The 18,204-nt window shown below is 38.0% G+C and overlaps 1 protein-coding gene across 2 annotated transcripts in view; it reads right to left on the bottom strand.

Annotated features, from left to right (window-relative positions):
- Positions 1-18,204, bottom strand: part of galnt14 (polypeptide N-acetylgalactosaminyltransferase 14) — a 291,609-nt gene that overhangs the window by 51,778 nt on the left and 221,627 nt on the right. For both annotated transcript variants that reach the window (XM_062973041.1, XM_062973051.1), the window contains exons 4-5: positions 3,094-3,161; positions 2,672-2,737 (exon numbers count right to left, since the gene is read on the bottom strand). In XM_062973041.1, coding sequence (XP_062829111.1) covers positions 2,672-2,737; positions 3,094-3,161 — 134 coding nt within the window. The remainder of the gene's footprint in view (positions 1-2,671; positions 2,738-3,093; positions 3,162-18,204) is intronic.

Raw genomic sequence — 18,204 nt, 5'->3', positions numbered from 1 at the left:
AATTCAGGCTCATGCTAGATTAAGGACTATACTTTTGCTTGTGAACTTCTCCGGACTTTGACATCTTCAGGAAAAGATCTTGGTCTGGTCTAGGAATCCCTCACCTCAAGGCCTAATTCTAAATTTCCCCATTATATCACAAGATGTTGTCCCTTGATATCAAGCTTTTGGATATGTAATTTCAGAGCCTGGGATGTTCCTGCTTTGGCAGACCTAGTCCAGCCATGTCAGTGATAGGTTTGGGAGGGGCTTCTTTTTGGAAGCCACCTTCGGTCCCACTCTAGGAGAAAAGCAGTAAATTGAACACATAAATAATATTCTTAGTGGCTGTTCCCAGACTATGCAACTCTCTGTCATAGGATACTAGATTCACTCTCTTTCCTGTTGGTTTTTCCAGTAGTCAAAAATATTTTATATTTCTTTTAATCCCAATGGCCGCTATTTTTGTTTGTTTTAATTGATTTTTTTCTTTACTGCTTTTAAAACTTAACTTTATTTTTAATCGGCATTGTTTTATTCATTTTACCATTGCTTGCCTAGAGGGCCATATGTTGAGAGCATGGCAGGATATAAATCTAATAAATGAATAAATAAATAACAAAAGTGAATCAATTCTAAGAAGAGAAATCAAACAAAGGATAGAGTATATATTCATCAGTCAGAAAGCTCTGTGCATTTCATTGCCTATAAAGTGTAGCAGGATCAAGAGCCATAAAATTAGGGAAGAGTGATCAGACTGCTAGTAAAGCCAGCAAGACTAAGCCAATGAAGTAAGAAAATTCAGCAGTGGTGACAAAGGATGAGGAAGAAAAAGATAAAAGAGAAGCTATATGAGCCAATGGTCTATTGAAATACTCCACTTTGAGAAGTGGGGACCAGGGAGCAGAATTTCACCCAAATTATCCAGGGTGTAAAGAGCAATTCTCCAATCGTGTTGAGTATGAGTGTATTGGAGCAGGGAGATCTCACCATTTCCAGTGAATTAATTGTCCCTAAAGTTTTCTTTTACTGCTGTCATTGCAAAAGGAACTGTATCAGCAGACTGACCACCATGTTGTATTTTCCATATACCATTGTTCTTGGACATTGTCCGAAGAGAGAGAGCAAAATAGAAATCAGTATTAAAAACTGGTGGTAAATATTTGGAGGTGAGAGATACTATGAAAGAAGTAAGAGATTTCTGCCTCAGCTCTATATAAAATGAACTGTGGCAAATGCTCCTTCCAAACTATTAACCACATTTATTTTGTATGTCTGTACTTGTGATAGAAACCTTGAAATTATAAAGGGTAAAGTTTAAAATCATTCTTCACTTCAGATTTCCCTTGGAACTGATACAGGCCTTAGTTTTGTTGCTACGATTGTTGCTTTACCCAAAAGAAATATGCCAGAAACAGGAAAAATTGGAGAAAGATTGAGCAATTATATATTGATATGTGCATGTAATCCATTTTTTACATCAGCTCTGAGCCAAATTGATTTAAGGAAGGAGATATGTTAGTATGTCACAGCATAAAAAGGAAAATGGAAGATATGTGAAGAAGGAACCTAGCAGCACCTTTGAGGCTAGCTGATTTATTACAGCACGAGTTTTCAGAAAGGTGTGCTGAAATATACCAGTTCATCTCAAACGTGCTACTGGATTTCTTCTCCCCGCCATCCTCATTTTCATTTTTATGATTTAAGGATGTTAAATTTTAGTTTTTGTACAAACATATCAGAAAGTTATCTCAAATTTCTCTGCTCATTTTTATAATTTGATGTTAAATCTTTATTTCGTTCATTTACCTGTTAAAAATGAAAGAATGAAACATTTAAAAAATAAAATGCAAATTAAAATGATGTCCCTATATTGTGGCTCCCTATTAAGGCATCAGTTTTCTCTTCTAAATAAACATGCTTCAAAGCACATAGAACTCTGTATCAGAAATTAGTATAAAAGCAAAATTATCATAAAAGCCTGTTAGCCGGCTTTAAAGGAGTACCATATATAAAAGAAACATGTTACAATTACAACACAGAAATGTAAACTTTTCCCACTTATAAATGGCACTGGCAGAAGTCCCACTATTTGAGGTAGGAGAATAAGTCCCACTCTCCACACTGCCACCAAATTGTGGGTTATTTTTGTGGTTTTGGATAACAGTGTTGGAGACAAACACTCCAGGTGATAATCACATAGAGTAATTGTGGATTTGGATAATAGTGTTGGGGACAAACACATCTTTACTTACTAAATATCATGCATCTTTCATCAGATCATAGCATTATGGGAGAAGTGACCAGAAAGGATACCTACCAAAGCAAGAAAGTACATAGGTAGCTGCACAACAGAGATTCTACCTACTACATCTCTTCCTATGCAGAAATTCCATCAGAGTAAGAAAATGGGCAGACTGAATTCTTCAGCAAATCCAATCACATACGCTATTCTGTTGTGACATCATATTGGTAGATGACTTCAGTGATGATTGTGACAATTGGGGCTCCCCAAAGCAGCCAACATGGAGCCTCTTTGACAGGCCCTCCCAGTGCTGTTTTCATTCCCTCCCTCCCTTCCTCTCTAGCACCTAAACTGGGCGCTTCACAGACTATCTGGTCTTAATAGCCATTCATTTTCCTGTCTTGCTCCCTTATTCTTCTTCCTGTGGTTGGGTTATCTATTTCTTACCTTCTCTCCTCCTGTTGCGTAAGCACTTCACCTTGGGCAGTTTGATCAGCAAACGGCAATCGTCCGCTTTGGAAACAGAAAGATGGGTGTTATTTTATTTTTATTTCTTTTGCTTACGTGGTTTCCAATAAAAATCAACAAGCAAGGCAACAGGTGTGTATTAGGGAATCTGACAGTGTGCACTTTACTTCCAGTGACATCTTTGAAAAGGAAAATGTGGCCACCAGCAAGTCAAGGAAGACAGGAAATGACAATAACAACTGCCAATCCTTTGCCAGCTCTATCTGAGTCTCACAAAAAGGTCAGTCAGTACACACACACACACACACACACAAATACTGAGAGAAAAAAGAGCAAGAGAAGCTCTCTTTTATAACTTTTTTCCACTGCTTTCCAGTTTTAAGCTCAAAAGAGTCACTTACGATCATCACTGAAGTCATCTACCAATATGATTTCATGGACCAGATGCACAGGAGTTCGGTTCAGGACGCTGAAAAACCAGCCAGAAGACAAAATACATAATAGTTTCAGCAGTAAAACAGAGCCAATAAAAGTATTTTGCTTAAGGAAATACCAGTGTGATTTGGAGAAGAAGGCAGGAGAAATAATACACAACTTACGTTAAGAAAATACATGAAACGGAAAATGTATCACTAGACTGTATGATGAAAATCAATAGCTTTCGATCACAGGAAGATAGATTTACATTAAGGTTTCCAATGCTTGCATGAACCCAATATGACATGAATGGGAAAATGGGGAAAAGAGTCATAAGCCAACTCCAGGGATTCCTGGAATGTGCTTTTACATCCATATCAATCTGGCCTGAGAACTAGTTGTGGAACAGACATTGGGAGCCAATCAGAGCAATGAGCTGTTGTAGATACGCTTGGACAACACCTTTCTGTATTCTTAGCCATGGTGGTAAAAGGGATAGGTGGACTGAGGCTGGATCTACTTTGCCATATAATCCAGTTTCAGAATGCAGATTAACTGCACTGAACTGTTTTACAGGCACTCAGTTACAAACATCCGACTTATAAGCAACTCATAGTTACAAATGGGGGTGAGACAACTAGAAGGAACAGAAATCTACTCCCAGGAAGGAAAATTCACAACTGGAAGAGTTATTATGGCAAAAAGGCATCTGCACTAAAGCTTTATCTCCAATCCTTGTTTCCACAACAAGCCATTTTTTTTCAAAATCCAATCATCACAGATACAAAAAGTGAGGTACAGTAGATTCTCACTTATCCAACATTCTGGATTATCCAACGCATTTTTGTAGTCAATGTTTTCAATATATCGTGATATTTTGGTGCTAAATTTGTAAATACAGTAATTACTACATAGCATTACTGTGTATTGAACTACTTTTTCTGTCAAATTTGTTTTATAACATGATGTTTTGGTGCTTAATTTGTAAAATCATAACCTACTTTGATGTTTAATAGGCTTTTCCTTAATCCCTCCTTATTATCCAACATATTCACTTATCCAACGTTCTGCTGGCCCGTTTATGTTGGATAAGTGAGACTCTACTGTAAAATCTTCTGAACAGAAGCACAGAAAGCAAAACAAACACCACAGGGGTGTTAACTCTTCCCTATGTTACTCAGAGATTGTATATACGCTGGAGTTACACTTTAAAATGTACCTATTCTGACTTACAAATTCAACTTAAGAACAAACCTACAGAACCCATTTTGCCCGTTACTTGGGGACTGCCTGTATATGAGTCTACACTGCCATATAACCCAGAATGGCCTCCTCCTCCTTGTCCTTCCGGTGGCAGCAGGCTAAAACCTTTTGATTCAGGCAGGCTTTTAAAGAAAAAGGATTTTAAGATCAAGTCTGAGGGTGCTGTGGTTTTAGCTCTGAATATGTTTCTAATCAGTTTTTATGGATCTTAACTGTGACCTTTTTCAAAACCATTGATATTTAATTCTGTTGTAATGTTTGTAGATATGTAGATTTTAAACTGTATTGAAATGCTTTTAATGTAGGCTACTTTGAGTTTCCTTTGTGGAGAGAAAAAGCAGGGTATAAATAAACATAATAAACATAATAATAACAATGCAGTTAATCTGCATTCCGAAAATGGATTATATGGCAGTGTAGATCCAGCCTACGATGTTTATAGGTGCTCCGTTGAAGTGGCTCCACTTTTACTTGGATAGAAGATCTAGAAGAGGGAGCAGAAAAATTATTGCTCTACTTCTTAGCTGTTATTTCTATTTTATCCCCATAGCTGTTTGAATGTATGCCTGCCAACCAGCCTAAATCAGAACAGGAAATAGTACTGATCCACCAAAGTCAAGGCCCATCATAGACACGGTCAGATAAGTTGTTTTTTGTACACGAGTATGGAAAACCCTTCTCCGTGACATGCATGTTTCTCCATCTATGGCAGTAAAACTATTACTAAAAAAGAACAACTATTTATTCCAATGCTGTGACATCTAAAATCTGTGTTGTCTGAAGTAGCAGCTTCATTTAAGCCTAATTATAGTGTTAGCTCTGAAGAGTTAATATTTCTGTTCCTGTGGCTATCAACATAAAAAAATGCTATCCGAAAACACTTTAAAGAAATATTACTATTTAAAAATGACCTAACTGAAACATCAGCATTAGGAGCAGGTAACATTTTATGGATCTATTTAATTACATGGCTACAGCTATTGTCATTATGAATACTTGCATTGCATGATAATAAACCTGGCTTGTTTTTAGCCAATAGTCCCAAAATATTTAAATGGTAATAAAAATTAACTGTTTCCTAATTTGAAATAATACAAACAAATAATTCATTGTCAGGAAAAAATATTATTTGCAACATTGCTGACGCATGAGAAAAACGCAGACTGCTATCAACTTTGAACAAAGGACAACTTCAGTTAAAACCAGATTAAAAAATTAATTAACACTGACTGAATATATTGATTACTAGTGTTAATTAATACTTTTAGATGAATGCAATTATTTATCATTTACAGTAATTATCTCCTATTTTTTCTCAGTAAAAAAAGAGTAAGATGTTATCTAAGGACTACCATCACAGAGTTGTTGTATGTCTTTTGGGCTGTGTGGCCATGTTCCAGAAGTATTCTCTCCTGACGTTTCACCCACATCTATGGCAGGCATGGAGCCTCACAGCCTCTGAGGATGCCTGCCATAGATGTGGGCGAAATGTCAGGAGAGAATACTTCTGGAACATGGCCACACAGCTCGAAAGACATACAACAACCCTGTGATCCCAGCCATGAAAGCCTTCGACAACACATCACAGAGTTGTTACCCCCCACATAACAGCATTGACTTTCATATAGAGGTAGAGCTTGTGTACAGATGCATCTAGAAGAAAACTAATGACCTCATCATACTAGAGCTTGGATCCACTTTAAATCCACTTTAGGAGTGGTCTTTAAACAGCTCAGCCAGATAGATTCTGGGCATCACCAAACTACAAACCCCAGAATTCTGCAGGAGGCAGAAAATGAATTCAAAATGGTTCGTTTTCCCATGTCCAAGCTGGCTGGGTGTTTATTTCTTGATGATCTGTCCCATACAATGAGATTACATAATGGCCCAAGGTGGCCATTTTTAAGAGCTTTTCTTTGTATAAGCTTCTCTGTAAAGCGACTGCAGTGACAATTTTAAATAGTTTTAAGAGGATCAGCTAGCCACACTGTGGGGTGAATCTGAATTATTGGTTGTTTGTTCTTACATTTGTCTGGAGAAGCCTGTCTCACATTTATGGAGAATGGGGAAATCAGTGAAGTTGTGTCCAGCTATTGTGCAGCAAAAAGCCTCTGAATGATTTCCAGGGTTTCTTTGGAGGTCCCTACAGATGATGTCTTTGCAGCACATCCAGGAACAGGAAATAGCTGGACATGTCTCTGCTGGTCCTGCAATTTTCCAGCAACATGGAAATGACTGTGCTGGATTGGGGTACATCACTTAAAAAGTAGAGAGAATCCCAGCCCTTGAAATCAACCAAAAAAGTGACTCAAGCTCAATTTCTGTTATTGTAACTCAGTAACAGGAAGCTATCACTTGTCTTGAATAGGTTTGTTCAGCACAATGTTCCAAGTGTCAGTAGTCTATCAAACGGGAAGCAACGGGTGGGCTGTGTTTATTTTCTTCTTCCTCATTCTCTCACACATTCAGAGAGTGAGATTTAGAACTGCTGCTTCCTCTTGTCAAGTTCTTTTTTTAATTATTCATATTAGTAGGTTTGTTGGTTCTGAAGGCTTAAAAAAAAAAAGAATGGCAAGTCCAGGAGCTGAGTTCAGCAAATTACTGCTACTAAGTTTGTCAGAACAGAGAGATGGGAGAACAATATCATGCTTGGTAGAATATTTAATAGGCACAGATTGCCTGGAAACCAAAAAGGGGCAAAATTGAAGGGGAAAAGGAAAAAATATTAATGAGAAAGCAGAACTGAATTAGAAAGGGGAAACTTTTTCTTGGGTGTTGATACAATGACTGTACAACTTGCAAACAGGACTGCTTTGATAGCATCTAAAGGCCAAACTTGATTAGACATTGGAAATCTATCTCTATTAGAGCTAGGGATGGAACAGAAATTAATCAGTTTCCCTACAAATGGAAGGTGGCATTCCCAAAGTTTTGAGCAACCTACACGGGAAGAAAAATTGCACACTGAAAGTTCCCACAAATTGCAGGAGCTACTTGTTCTTGTTGTTGCTCATTCTTAGCACAATGTAAACCAAGCAGTTTTGAGTACTGCACAAGAGTTTGAGAAACTGCAAGCCTTTGCAATGGGAGCCTATATTCACAGACCATTTACTATGCACAGAAAATTGCAGCTTTCAAAGAAAAGACCTCAATTAATTACATTATTTTTTTACTATGCTTTTGGAGAAAATACACACAATGTAAACTGCACACTATTTCCCCATACCAAGGGTCCCTAAACTAAGGCCTGCTGGCTTGATGTGGCCCTCCAAAGTTTTTTCCCCAGTCCCCATCTTACTTGAAGGCACACAACAACAATCCTAATTAACATTCATTATAATTTTCTCAAATAAACTCACCTGAAGAAGACCAAGAGTCGAAACCGGTTGTGTGTTCTACATGCTCTTCAGTTCAACTGATTGATTTCACAAGTGGAAAATGTATGTATAGAGCAAGCATTGTTCAGTTATATATTCACGTTGATGTACGCAGCATTAACATTACAATTGTAAATTCTGTACTTATTGTATTTCATTCAACAAAAGTTTATATTTTATACTTGTTTATTGACCATTTACTAGTGCATATCACTGCACTTGTGGGTATATATTAGTTTGGTGTGTAACCAGGAACCCATTTACTTAATTTTTCAAACTATAGTCTGGTCCCCCAACTGTCTTAAGGATGTGAACCGGCCCACTGCTTTAAAGGTTTAAAAGACCACCCTTGCCTACAAAAACAATTTGATGAAAAGTTTGCACCATTTTCCAGTCTGAAAACTGTGCCAAACCTAACCAAAACACCATCAAAGACTTTTTAAATACACGCAAATGCAAAGTCAGTGCAAGAATGAACTAGTATCTCATGAAAGACTCCATAAAAAACAGAAGATCCCAGCAGACAACGGACACGTATCATCCATCATAACAACAGGGGTGAGGGAAACATCCATTGATTCTACTTCTTATAAACAGATGTTGGAATCCAAAGCTCCTCAGGGTCTCTTTATGCACGTGGTTCTTCATGAGAGCAGCTGCTATCCCCATCCTAGGAAATGTTCTGCATGCTCCCTCTGCATTGTACAAGACTGGAACATCTGCTTATGGAACTGCTGAATATATTCTGGAGCCACTGGATTGGCACATGGGATGACAAGCATACCATTTATCAACAACTCTTTAATTGCTCCTACCCCAGTTGAAGCATTTACAAAATGCAAAAGAGTGAACAAAACAGGTTTTTTGGGGGATAGATTTTTGTCCTGGAGGGATAAAAAAAATACTGGTGATATGACAAATCAGTCCAAAAGCAAATGCAGCTAACCTCTCACTCTCTTACACTCTGTTTTGCCTTTTACTCAAGTTCCACATTTTGACGTTCAGTGTGGATAGGGAGAATATACTGAACCAGAGAGATTCTGAGACACTTGCTCTTTTAAAACTTATGCTGATCGTTGATTCTGCACATTTAATCCTTCTCTCTTCAAACATATGGAATCACTCATAGACACTATGCTTCACTTTGGGAAGAACTGGGTATGTGCTCAACTCTTTCTAACTCAATGCCAAAAGACAGTCTCTCAAATATTCTGTACAGAACTTACAAATGCTGCTCCATCTTTGTGGTTATGTCAGATTTAATTATGGTTTTCTTCATGAAAGTAACAGCCTCTTTCATTTGGGATGCACTCAGATGACAGTTTTATTGTGTCATTGCCTTGTTTCCTTTACAGAATTTTACAGGAGGTCCAGGTCTTAATGTGATTCCACTATAACTGCCAGGGCTGCATCTTATGAAATACTGGGGTTTGGCATTTTGGTCAAGTAATAGAGCTCTCTAGCTGACAATTCTAAATAACCTTCCCAGAATTACAAATTCAGGATTCCATAGGATGTTGGAGTTAAAGTGCAAACATCATGCACTACTTCAGTGGTTCTTAACCTGTGGGTCCCCAGATGTTTTGGCTTTCAACTCCCAGAAATCCTAACAGCTAGTAAACTGGCTGGGATTTCTGGGAGTTGTGGGCCAAAATACCTGGGGACCCACAGGTGGAGAACCACTGCTCTAATTGTACAGAGCTCTGTTATTATCTTCCATGTGTACCTCTTCTATGTATTTCTACCACTTTGTCTTTTTCATTGCCAGAAAAAGAAATGTTTTCAAGAGCAAAAAATGGAAAACAGTATATGTCTTCTGGCTAGTATTTTAAGCATTATGATGAAAAAATGCCTTTTTCAACTTGACCCTTTAAATTATTTCCTATCATTTTAATGTTGCCTTTATATTTTCAAATGGGTTTACAATTAATCTTTACACCACCTATATTTTGTTATTGCTCTTTTTTTCATTCAACCAAAAAACCGCAAAAGAGATCCCATTTGCTCAGAAGAACCCATGGTAGATATTTCCTGTGTTTATAAAAGATGTCTTTCTTGCTTCATATATGCTGGAATTGAAAAGTGACTGGAATTTGTATTGGGGTTATTTATGAAATTTCTCTCCATGGCAACACCACCAGTATGGAGGAGGAATAACCTGAACTATTCCAAGTGTCAGAGGTAAGCAATACTGAGATTAAGTGCAGAATGACGATGGAAGGGAGCCAATGGAAATATAACTCTCCAAAATTGCAAAAATGACTAATTATGCAGGAGAGGGAAAGAGAGAGAGTAACCACAAATGAGCACTGATTACACAGCAGCTTCCACTTTTTCTCTCTCAAATACTCACCACCTCTTTGAAATTCAAGAGTTCTCTTATGTGAACATCAAACAGATAAAAGTACGCACAGGGTTACATGTTTTCTAATTCTGAGCAATGATTAGCACGAAAGAGAGGGAGGGAGGGAGGGAGATCTAAATGATGTGGCGGTGGACTGGGAAAATATAGAGGAAAATAAAGGGAGGGAGAAAGAAGCAGTCAGCACAAAATGCTAATTGTACAGTTTCAGAGTAACACCTGGCTTATTTTTACTCTTTTAATCAAAGTCGTATGAGCCACACAGCACAATTAATATGATTTTTTGAGTTTTTTTAAATCCCTGCTATAGAACCTAAAAGACATGCAAACATTGATTCCACGTTTCAAGTAAAGAAGGTATGCTTGCAATTAGAGCTCCCACTGTGTACTGTTTCATGTTTGTGCATTGATTGCATTGTTTTAGATTGCACTTTCAACATGTGCTTTTGGCTGTACAATGTCACAATTTTGTAAAAACACGGCGTAATGTGTCATTCTGAAATAATAGATTTATACTATGCATCTTCGGTGCAAAATCTTGGTCAAGGTGTGGATGAAATATAGGAGCAACTGTGACGTAAAAGATGTGGCAATCCTATAAATGAGATACCGCCAAGACTTTCATCAACAGCCCTGTTCAAATTCTGCAGATTTTGAGCTATGGCTTCCTTGACTGAGCCCATCCATCTTCCTGCCTCCCACTTTTTCAAGAATGATGTCACTTCACCTGGCACTTTCTGTGCACATGTATGAACACTCAAGGCCTGTGAAAAATGCAGCTAAGGTAATGCAGCTGTGTCTTCACATATGTTCTGTGGCTCTATCAAATGTTGAGGTCGCAGTAGAAGCTGTGAAAAGATAACTTGATTCATTTGCACGTTCTCATTCCCTCTCTCTTTGAAATGTTTGAATAGCATCTCTAGGTGGCAACTATAAGAAAGCACTGTCTTATCGCCTCAGCCTAACCTAACTTGTAAGAGTATTGTGATGACACATGAAATGAGGACTGCAAAGTAACTTTAAACAATGAAAAATGTTATAGAATCCTTAGTGTACAGTTGAAATCATCCACTCAATGGTGTGAGGCACACTCTGGGTTCATCCTTTATTCTGTCATTAATTGTGTGAATGCTTTCATCTTGTTCCTTCCTTGAGGCTTCACACTGGTAGGCAAGGCCTTTTTCTTTTTCTTCTTTGTTACCCAGCTTGGCATCAGCTCCCAGTACAGCCTTGCAGCTAGAAATCCAATAGGGAGTTGGGCATCTTGCCTATGGTATCATATACAACAGATTTTTCTAACCTGGATGTCTGCCATTCAATGAGTCTTCTGAAGCTTCTTTTCTCCCCCACCCCCTTCTCTTTTTAAAATATAGTGTCCTACTGTTTCTAAAAGTTCCTACAGTATCCAAAAGCAACAGAAAAAAAAATGTGGCCATTTTCAGGCTGCAAGTACTCTCTTGGTATATTTGACCCAGACCTTGAAAATGATAAAAGAATGTATTTATTTATTTACTATACTTCTACCCCACTCTTCTCACCCCTAAGGGGCCTCAGAGAGGCTTACAGTTTGGCCACTTCAGCACCACACTGCAAAACACAGTGTATAAATACATCATATTAACAATAAATATATAAAGAATATACAGTAGTGTCTCGCTTATCCAACGTTCTGGATTATCCAACACATTTTTGTAGTCAATGTTTTCAATACATCATGATATTTTGGTGCTAAATTCGTAAATAAGGTAATTACTACATAGCATTACTGCATATTGAACTACTTTTTCTGTCAAATTTGTTGTATAACATGATGTTTTGATGCTTAATTTGTAAAATCATAATCTAATTTGATTTTTAATAGGCTTTTCCTTAATCCCTCCTTATTATCCAACATATTCGCTTATCCAATGTTCTGCCGGCCCATTTATGTTGGATAAGTGAGACTCTACTGTATTCAGATTTTTGTTTAAAGGAACTTGATACATTATTTTAAAATCTTGTAACTATAAGACCAAACAACTAGCTTTCTTGGATAGAATTCTAACTTCCAAGCTCTGTTCCAAACATCTAAAACAAATCTTATAATTTCCAGTGTGGATACAGAAAACCAGGAATAACAGGAATAAACTAAAAGAGAAAAGACTCCCATGTGCTTATTCCATAAGATACCCACACTGAGTGTTTCTCAGAAGACCTTTTGGCTGAGGAATTACTGGAGCCTTCTGTCAAATGCAAGCTTGTTTTATTCTTTTCCCCTGTGGTACAGGTCAAAGTTTGCCAGCTTAAATAATCTGTAAGTGGTATATTACTTCACATTCACTGGCAGGCTTTGTAAATGCCTCTGGCACCAATGTGACTCAGTACTTTCTCTTCTCTCTGGCTTTTATTATTTAGAGAGAATTGTGCAAACAGCATTTTCTTCCCCTGTAACATTTCTGGAGTGAGGTTGAGCCTCAACAAATTTAAGAAGAGTCAGATGTATTTGTCACAGTTTTTCTTCTGTCTCAGTAATTTGAGGTCTTCTCTCTTTCACATGTAGTAGTGTTCTCTTCTTTGAGGTAGGAAAACAAAGCTTGGAAAATGCAGTGTTGGAACCACGTATCCCATAATCACCCACTGTCTACGTTCCAATCAGCAGGTAGTTGGAACAGAGCTGTCGAGTAGTTAATTTAGTCCCGGTCACTCACAAGGTATCTGGCTGGATAAAGCAAGAAGCAAGAGGATGGTCATTTGCCCACCCAAAAACCATTCAACAAGTTAGTAATCCAGATAAAGCGAGGAAATAAGAAGTAAAATAGGATGATAAATTATAGCTAATCAGAAAAACATAAGTAGAAGAATGCTAATCACCATGAAAAAGGGTTGAAACCAGCTGAAATACCAAGTAGTGGTTGGGACATCTAGAGAAAGCTGTCTACAAACACAGGTGACTTATTAGGTCTGCATTTCCAACTTAATAGGTGACTTATTAGGTCAGCATTTACAACTTTCCTCAGGGTTCTGTGCTGTCTCCCATGCTGTTAACATATACATGAAACCACTGGGAGAAGTCATATGGAGTTTTGGAAATTGGTGTCACCTATATGCAGATGACACCCAACTCTACTACTACTTTCCACATAATGCCAGTGAAGCTGTCCTGACTCTAAACCAGTGTTTGTCATCAGTAATGGAGCGAATGAGAGCTAACAAATTGAAACTTAATCCAGACAAGACAGAGGTACCCCTGGTCAGTCGGATGGCAGACCAGGGAATAGGAATTCACCCTGTGCTGGATGTGGTCATACTCCCCCTGAAGACACAGGTTCGAAGTTTAGGGGCCCTCCTGAACTCAGCACTGAATCTTGAGGCCCAGGTTTTGATGGTGGCCAGGAGAGCCTTTGCTCAATTAAATCTTGTGCACCAACTGCACCCATTCCTTGAGAAGCCAGATCTGGCCATGGTGGTCCATGCCTTAGTTACATCCTGTCTGGATTACTGTAATGCGATCTATGTGAAACTGCCTCTGAAGTGTGCTTGGAAACTTCATTTGGTCCAAAGAGCTGTGGTTAAGTTGCTAACTGGGGCAGGCTACAGGAAGCGGACAACTCCCCTGTTGCAGCAGTTCCACTGGCAGCCAGTCTGTTACTGGGCACTATTCAAAGTGCTGGTTATGACCTTTAAAGTCCTTGATGGCTCAAGTTCAGGCTATTTAGCTGACCGCATCCACTTATATGAACTTGCCCAGGCCCTGAGATCTTCAGGAGAGGCCCTTCTCGCGGGCTCACCTCCATCTCAAGTACAGTTGGTGGGAACAAGAGAGAAGGCCTTCTCATTGGCTGCCCTCTACTCTTGAACTCCCTGCCCTGGGAAGTCAAAATAGCCCCCTCCCTGCTGTCCTTTAGGCAGCAGGATAAAACCTTTTTATTCAGGCAAGCTTTTAAAGAAGAAGGTTTTTAAGATTGTCAGGGGCTGCTGTGATTTTTATATGCTTTTAATGATGGTTAATACTGTTTTAATACTTGTATATTTGTATATTTTAAGTTGTATTGCCATGCTTTTAGTTGTGAACCACGTTGAGTGTCCGTATGGAGAGAAAAAGTTGGATATAAATGTAATAATAATAATAATAATAATAATAATAATAATAATAATAATAATAATAATATTCACTGGGAACAATGCAATCTCTCCTTGTCCCTTCTTCACTTGATGAACCATAGTGAAGGTTCTACAGCATCTGCAGCTTCCTCCTGGGGAGTAGGAACCCATCCCACTTTGCCTCAATTCCATCTCCCCTTAGTCAGCGTCATCATTATAAGGTGCAACACATTCCTGGCAATCTGCCACCTCCTGTATTTCTGCATTGCCTGACCCCAATAGTGAAGTATGACACCCAGCAAATTTGGCCACTGGGGTTTGTAGTCCTCCAAAAAAATTTTTTCAAATTCTGCAGCAAATCCATTTAGTACTAGGGTGGATACTAAAATAATGTTTTCTTTAATAATGCATTATGTCTTCTGAACTGAAATTCTTACCAGAATGGAATAAAATCTCAGGGAAAGATTTACGTCTTTTAATTGTCCCTTTGGTACACATGACAGAATCTTCAAATTCAAGTCAATTTATTGTTTTATTTATATATAAAATAAATGCAACTAGAATAGTTAGTTAATGATAAATTTGTTATTGAAGAAAGTAAATATATAGCTGATAAGACAATGGAAAGAAAAAAGGTAAGCAATAATAGGAAGCTTAAAATGGTGCTTTAGAAAAGCAAATAATGCATTAAAGCTTTAGGTGATTTCTTCAAATAGCTGGATAAACATCTCAGTATGGGATAAAAAAGCCTAGGTTGATTGTATGTTTGAGAGGAACAATAAAGACAGTCAGTGTATTACACTGAGTGATTATTTAGATGATTGATGTACATAAGCCTTCAAATATTTCTAAAGATATAATTTCAGTTGTTTACAACTTCCAGTAAATGTGGGAGCTGCTACTTCCTTTTCAGGTCATCAATAACTTGTTGCAACTCCTGTCAACTGTTGGTTAATCACAACTACACTTAATGTAAAGAAACAAACTTTGAACCTGGTTTATGAAATGTGCTTGCTTTTGCCAACTATACATATAGTCAGCAATAACTTTGGGTTCAGATGCAATGCAAAGTGTAGATAATCTAAAACAGAAGCAGATGTTTCCAGTTTGCTCCAAAGAACTGGAGAAGCAGTGAATATAAATTCAAGGCATCAATATTTCTTATAATGCTAAAAAAAATTCCCAGTCCTTGGTTCACAGATGTTGCTAGATTTTAACTTTCAGAAGCCTCAGGCACCTTCAAGGAATCACATTTGGAAAGCTCTGCAACAGTAGTTCTTAACCTTTGGTCCTCCAGATGTTTTGGACTTGTGAGAGTTGAAGAGAAAACATCTAAAGAGCAAAAGAACCACTGCAGAACAGCACAGTTGAGAATTATAGGTGAGTTAGACTACTGGCAGCCCAATGTTTTCAAAACGGCTGACTCCCCATTATAAGTGTATTCAAGATTTCAGCCTGTGATCTTAATTGCTGCTGTTTTTTAAAGATGCATAACCTTGTGCATATTTTTGTTCAAAAACTGAAACAAAATATCAAACACAGCACGTACTCAGAAGCAACACATTTATCATAATATCGAGCTCAGCACATTAGAGTCAGTTAAAAAAATTAACAACTAAGGCTATTTCAGGGAATGCTTGCTGATCTATGCAAAAAATGTCTACATTTCTTTAGAAAACTAAGGGTGAGTCTCCCATGAGTAAATCCATAACCTTGGCATCACAACATCACTGCCCATAGAAGCAAAGGCAAAATTTGAATAAATTCCCTAAGTGTGTAAAATATTTTTATGACATGAGTGGAAAAACATTGGTCTTTCAGATATGAATTCTAAGATGATGGGAAATGTAGCCCAAAATTTCAGGAAGGCCACAAGTCTCCCACCATTTTTTTTTAACTGAATCACACTTCAGAATACACTTTCATTCAGTACTTAACATCTTATTCAAGAGACTCTTATTGTCTTCTCCTGGCCAGTCTGCAAAGTGCTGAGAGACTGAACAAAACCAATTGAAGACAGGCATGAGTCTATGAAAAAGAATCATGTAATCAAAGCAAAGAAAATGACCTACAGAGGACAGTTCCCTTTAATAAATTCCATTAGATTTACAAATATGTACTCTAAGGACTTTATTGGATTGAGGCAGGCAAACTGGCATCACATGTTATCCCACAATGCCATGAATACCTTGCTATCAGTATACTCCTCATGTGATTTGCTCATTTCCCATCTGATATTCCTAGCTATTGATAAGTAGAACCATTCAACAGTTCCCACTTCCTTAATGTCAATGGTTTGTTGACCGAAATAAAGGCTACTGACTGACTGACTGAATCCCTTAATGTCCCCACCACCTACCTTGGTGGGATAGGTCCCTTCTGCTTCTCTGCTGGCATGATAGCCATAAAGTTATATCAGAGGGCAGGATTCTCACCCTTCTATTCACAAGCTGTTTTTTCTGTTCTTTAATATTTTGCAATTATGTATTGTCAAAGGCTTTCATGGCTGGAATCACTGGATTGCTGTGAGTCTTTCGGGCTGTATGGCCATGTTCCAGAAGCTTTCTCTCTGACGTTTTGACTACATCCTCAGAGGTTGTGAGGTATGTTGGAAACTAGGCAAAAGAGGTTTATATATCTGTGTAAGGTCCAGGGTGGGAAAAAGAACTCTTGTCTGCGTTGATGTTTTAATTAATTACATTGATTAGCATTTAATGGCCTGATGGCCTCAAGGCCTGGCTTCTTCCTGTCTGGGAGAATCTTTTGTTTGGAGGTGTCAGCTGTCTCTGATTGTATCATGTATGGAATTTCTCTGTTTTCAGAATGTTGTTCTTTATTTACTGTTCTGAAGTGAGAATTTTTTTAATACTGGTAGCCAGATTTTGTTAATGTTCATGGTTTCCTCCTTTCTATTGAAATTGTCCACATGCTGTGAATTTCAATGGCTTTTCTGTGTAGTCTGATGTGGTAGTTGTTAGAGTTGTTAGAGTATGCTGTGTCCAAGTTGGTTCATCAAGTGCTCTGCTATGGCCTACTTCTCTGGTTGAAGTAGTCTGCAGTTTGGTGGTCCCTATGTAGGGACCAATTATGTTTGTCTTTTTTGCTGTTAAATGCTGGAATTGAGCAATTATGCTAAAAACAAATTAAATTATTAAGAAACCCAGTAGAGTGGGGAAAGTAGAGTTATGAGAATATGAAGTGCAGCAGTGGGATGACAATATCAACGATAAAATAACTGCAGTGGAATAGTGGGTACATGTGATAAATGCCTAATTAAAGTAAAAATTCTATATCAAAACTTTCATACTTTAGCATCCTTGAAAAACTTCTAACTATATACCTTTCCTTCTCTGAAAGGAGGCAAGACAAGTAAGGTGTTTGACAAGGTCCGCCATGATGTTCTTGCAAACAAACTTGTAAGATATAGGCAAGACAATACTACTGTTAAGTGGATTTGTAATTGGTTAAGTGACTGAACCCAAAGGGTGCTCAGCAATGGTTCTTCATCCTGGAAAGAAGTGACCAGTGGGATGCCAAAAGGTTTTGTTCTGAACTCCGTGCTGTTCAACTTCATTATTAATGACTTGGGTGAATGTTTAAAGGGGGGGGGGGTGCTTATCAAGTTTGCAGATGACACCAAATTGGGAGGTATAGCTAATACTTCAGAGGACAGGATCAGAACTGAAAATGACCTTAAGAGATTAGAGAGATGGGCCAAAACTAACAAAATGAATTTCAACAAGGAGAAATGTAGGATATTACACACAGGCAGAAAAAATGAAATGCATAGATGGGTGAAGCCTGGCCCAACAACAGTACATGTAAAAAAGATCTTGGAGTCATAGTAAACCACAAGTTGAACATGAGCCAACGTTGTGGTGCAGCAGCTAAAAAAGCCAATGGGATTTTGGGCTGCATCAAAAGGAACATAGTATCAAGATCAGGAGTCCTCAAACTTTTTAAGCAGAGGGCCAGTTCATGATCCCTCAGACTCTTGGGGGGCCAAACTATAA

Source organism: Anolis carolinensis, chromosome 1 (assembly GCF_035594765.1).
Source record: "Anolis carolinensis isolate JA03-04 chromosome 1, rAnoCar3.1.pri, whole genome shotgun sequence".
In the NCBI taxonomy this organism is placed as follows: domain Eukaryota; kingdom Metazoa; phylum Chordata; class Lepidosauria; order Squamata; family Dactyloidae; genus Anolis; species Anolis carolinensis.
The sequence above is the reverse complement of the archived record's forward strand: the minus strand, read 5'-3'. Positions and strand labels throughout refer to the sequence as shown.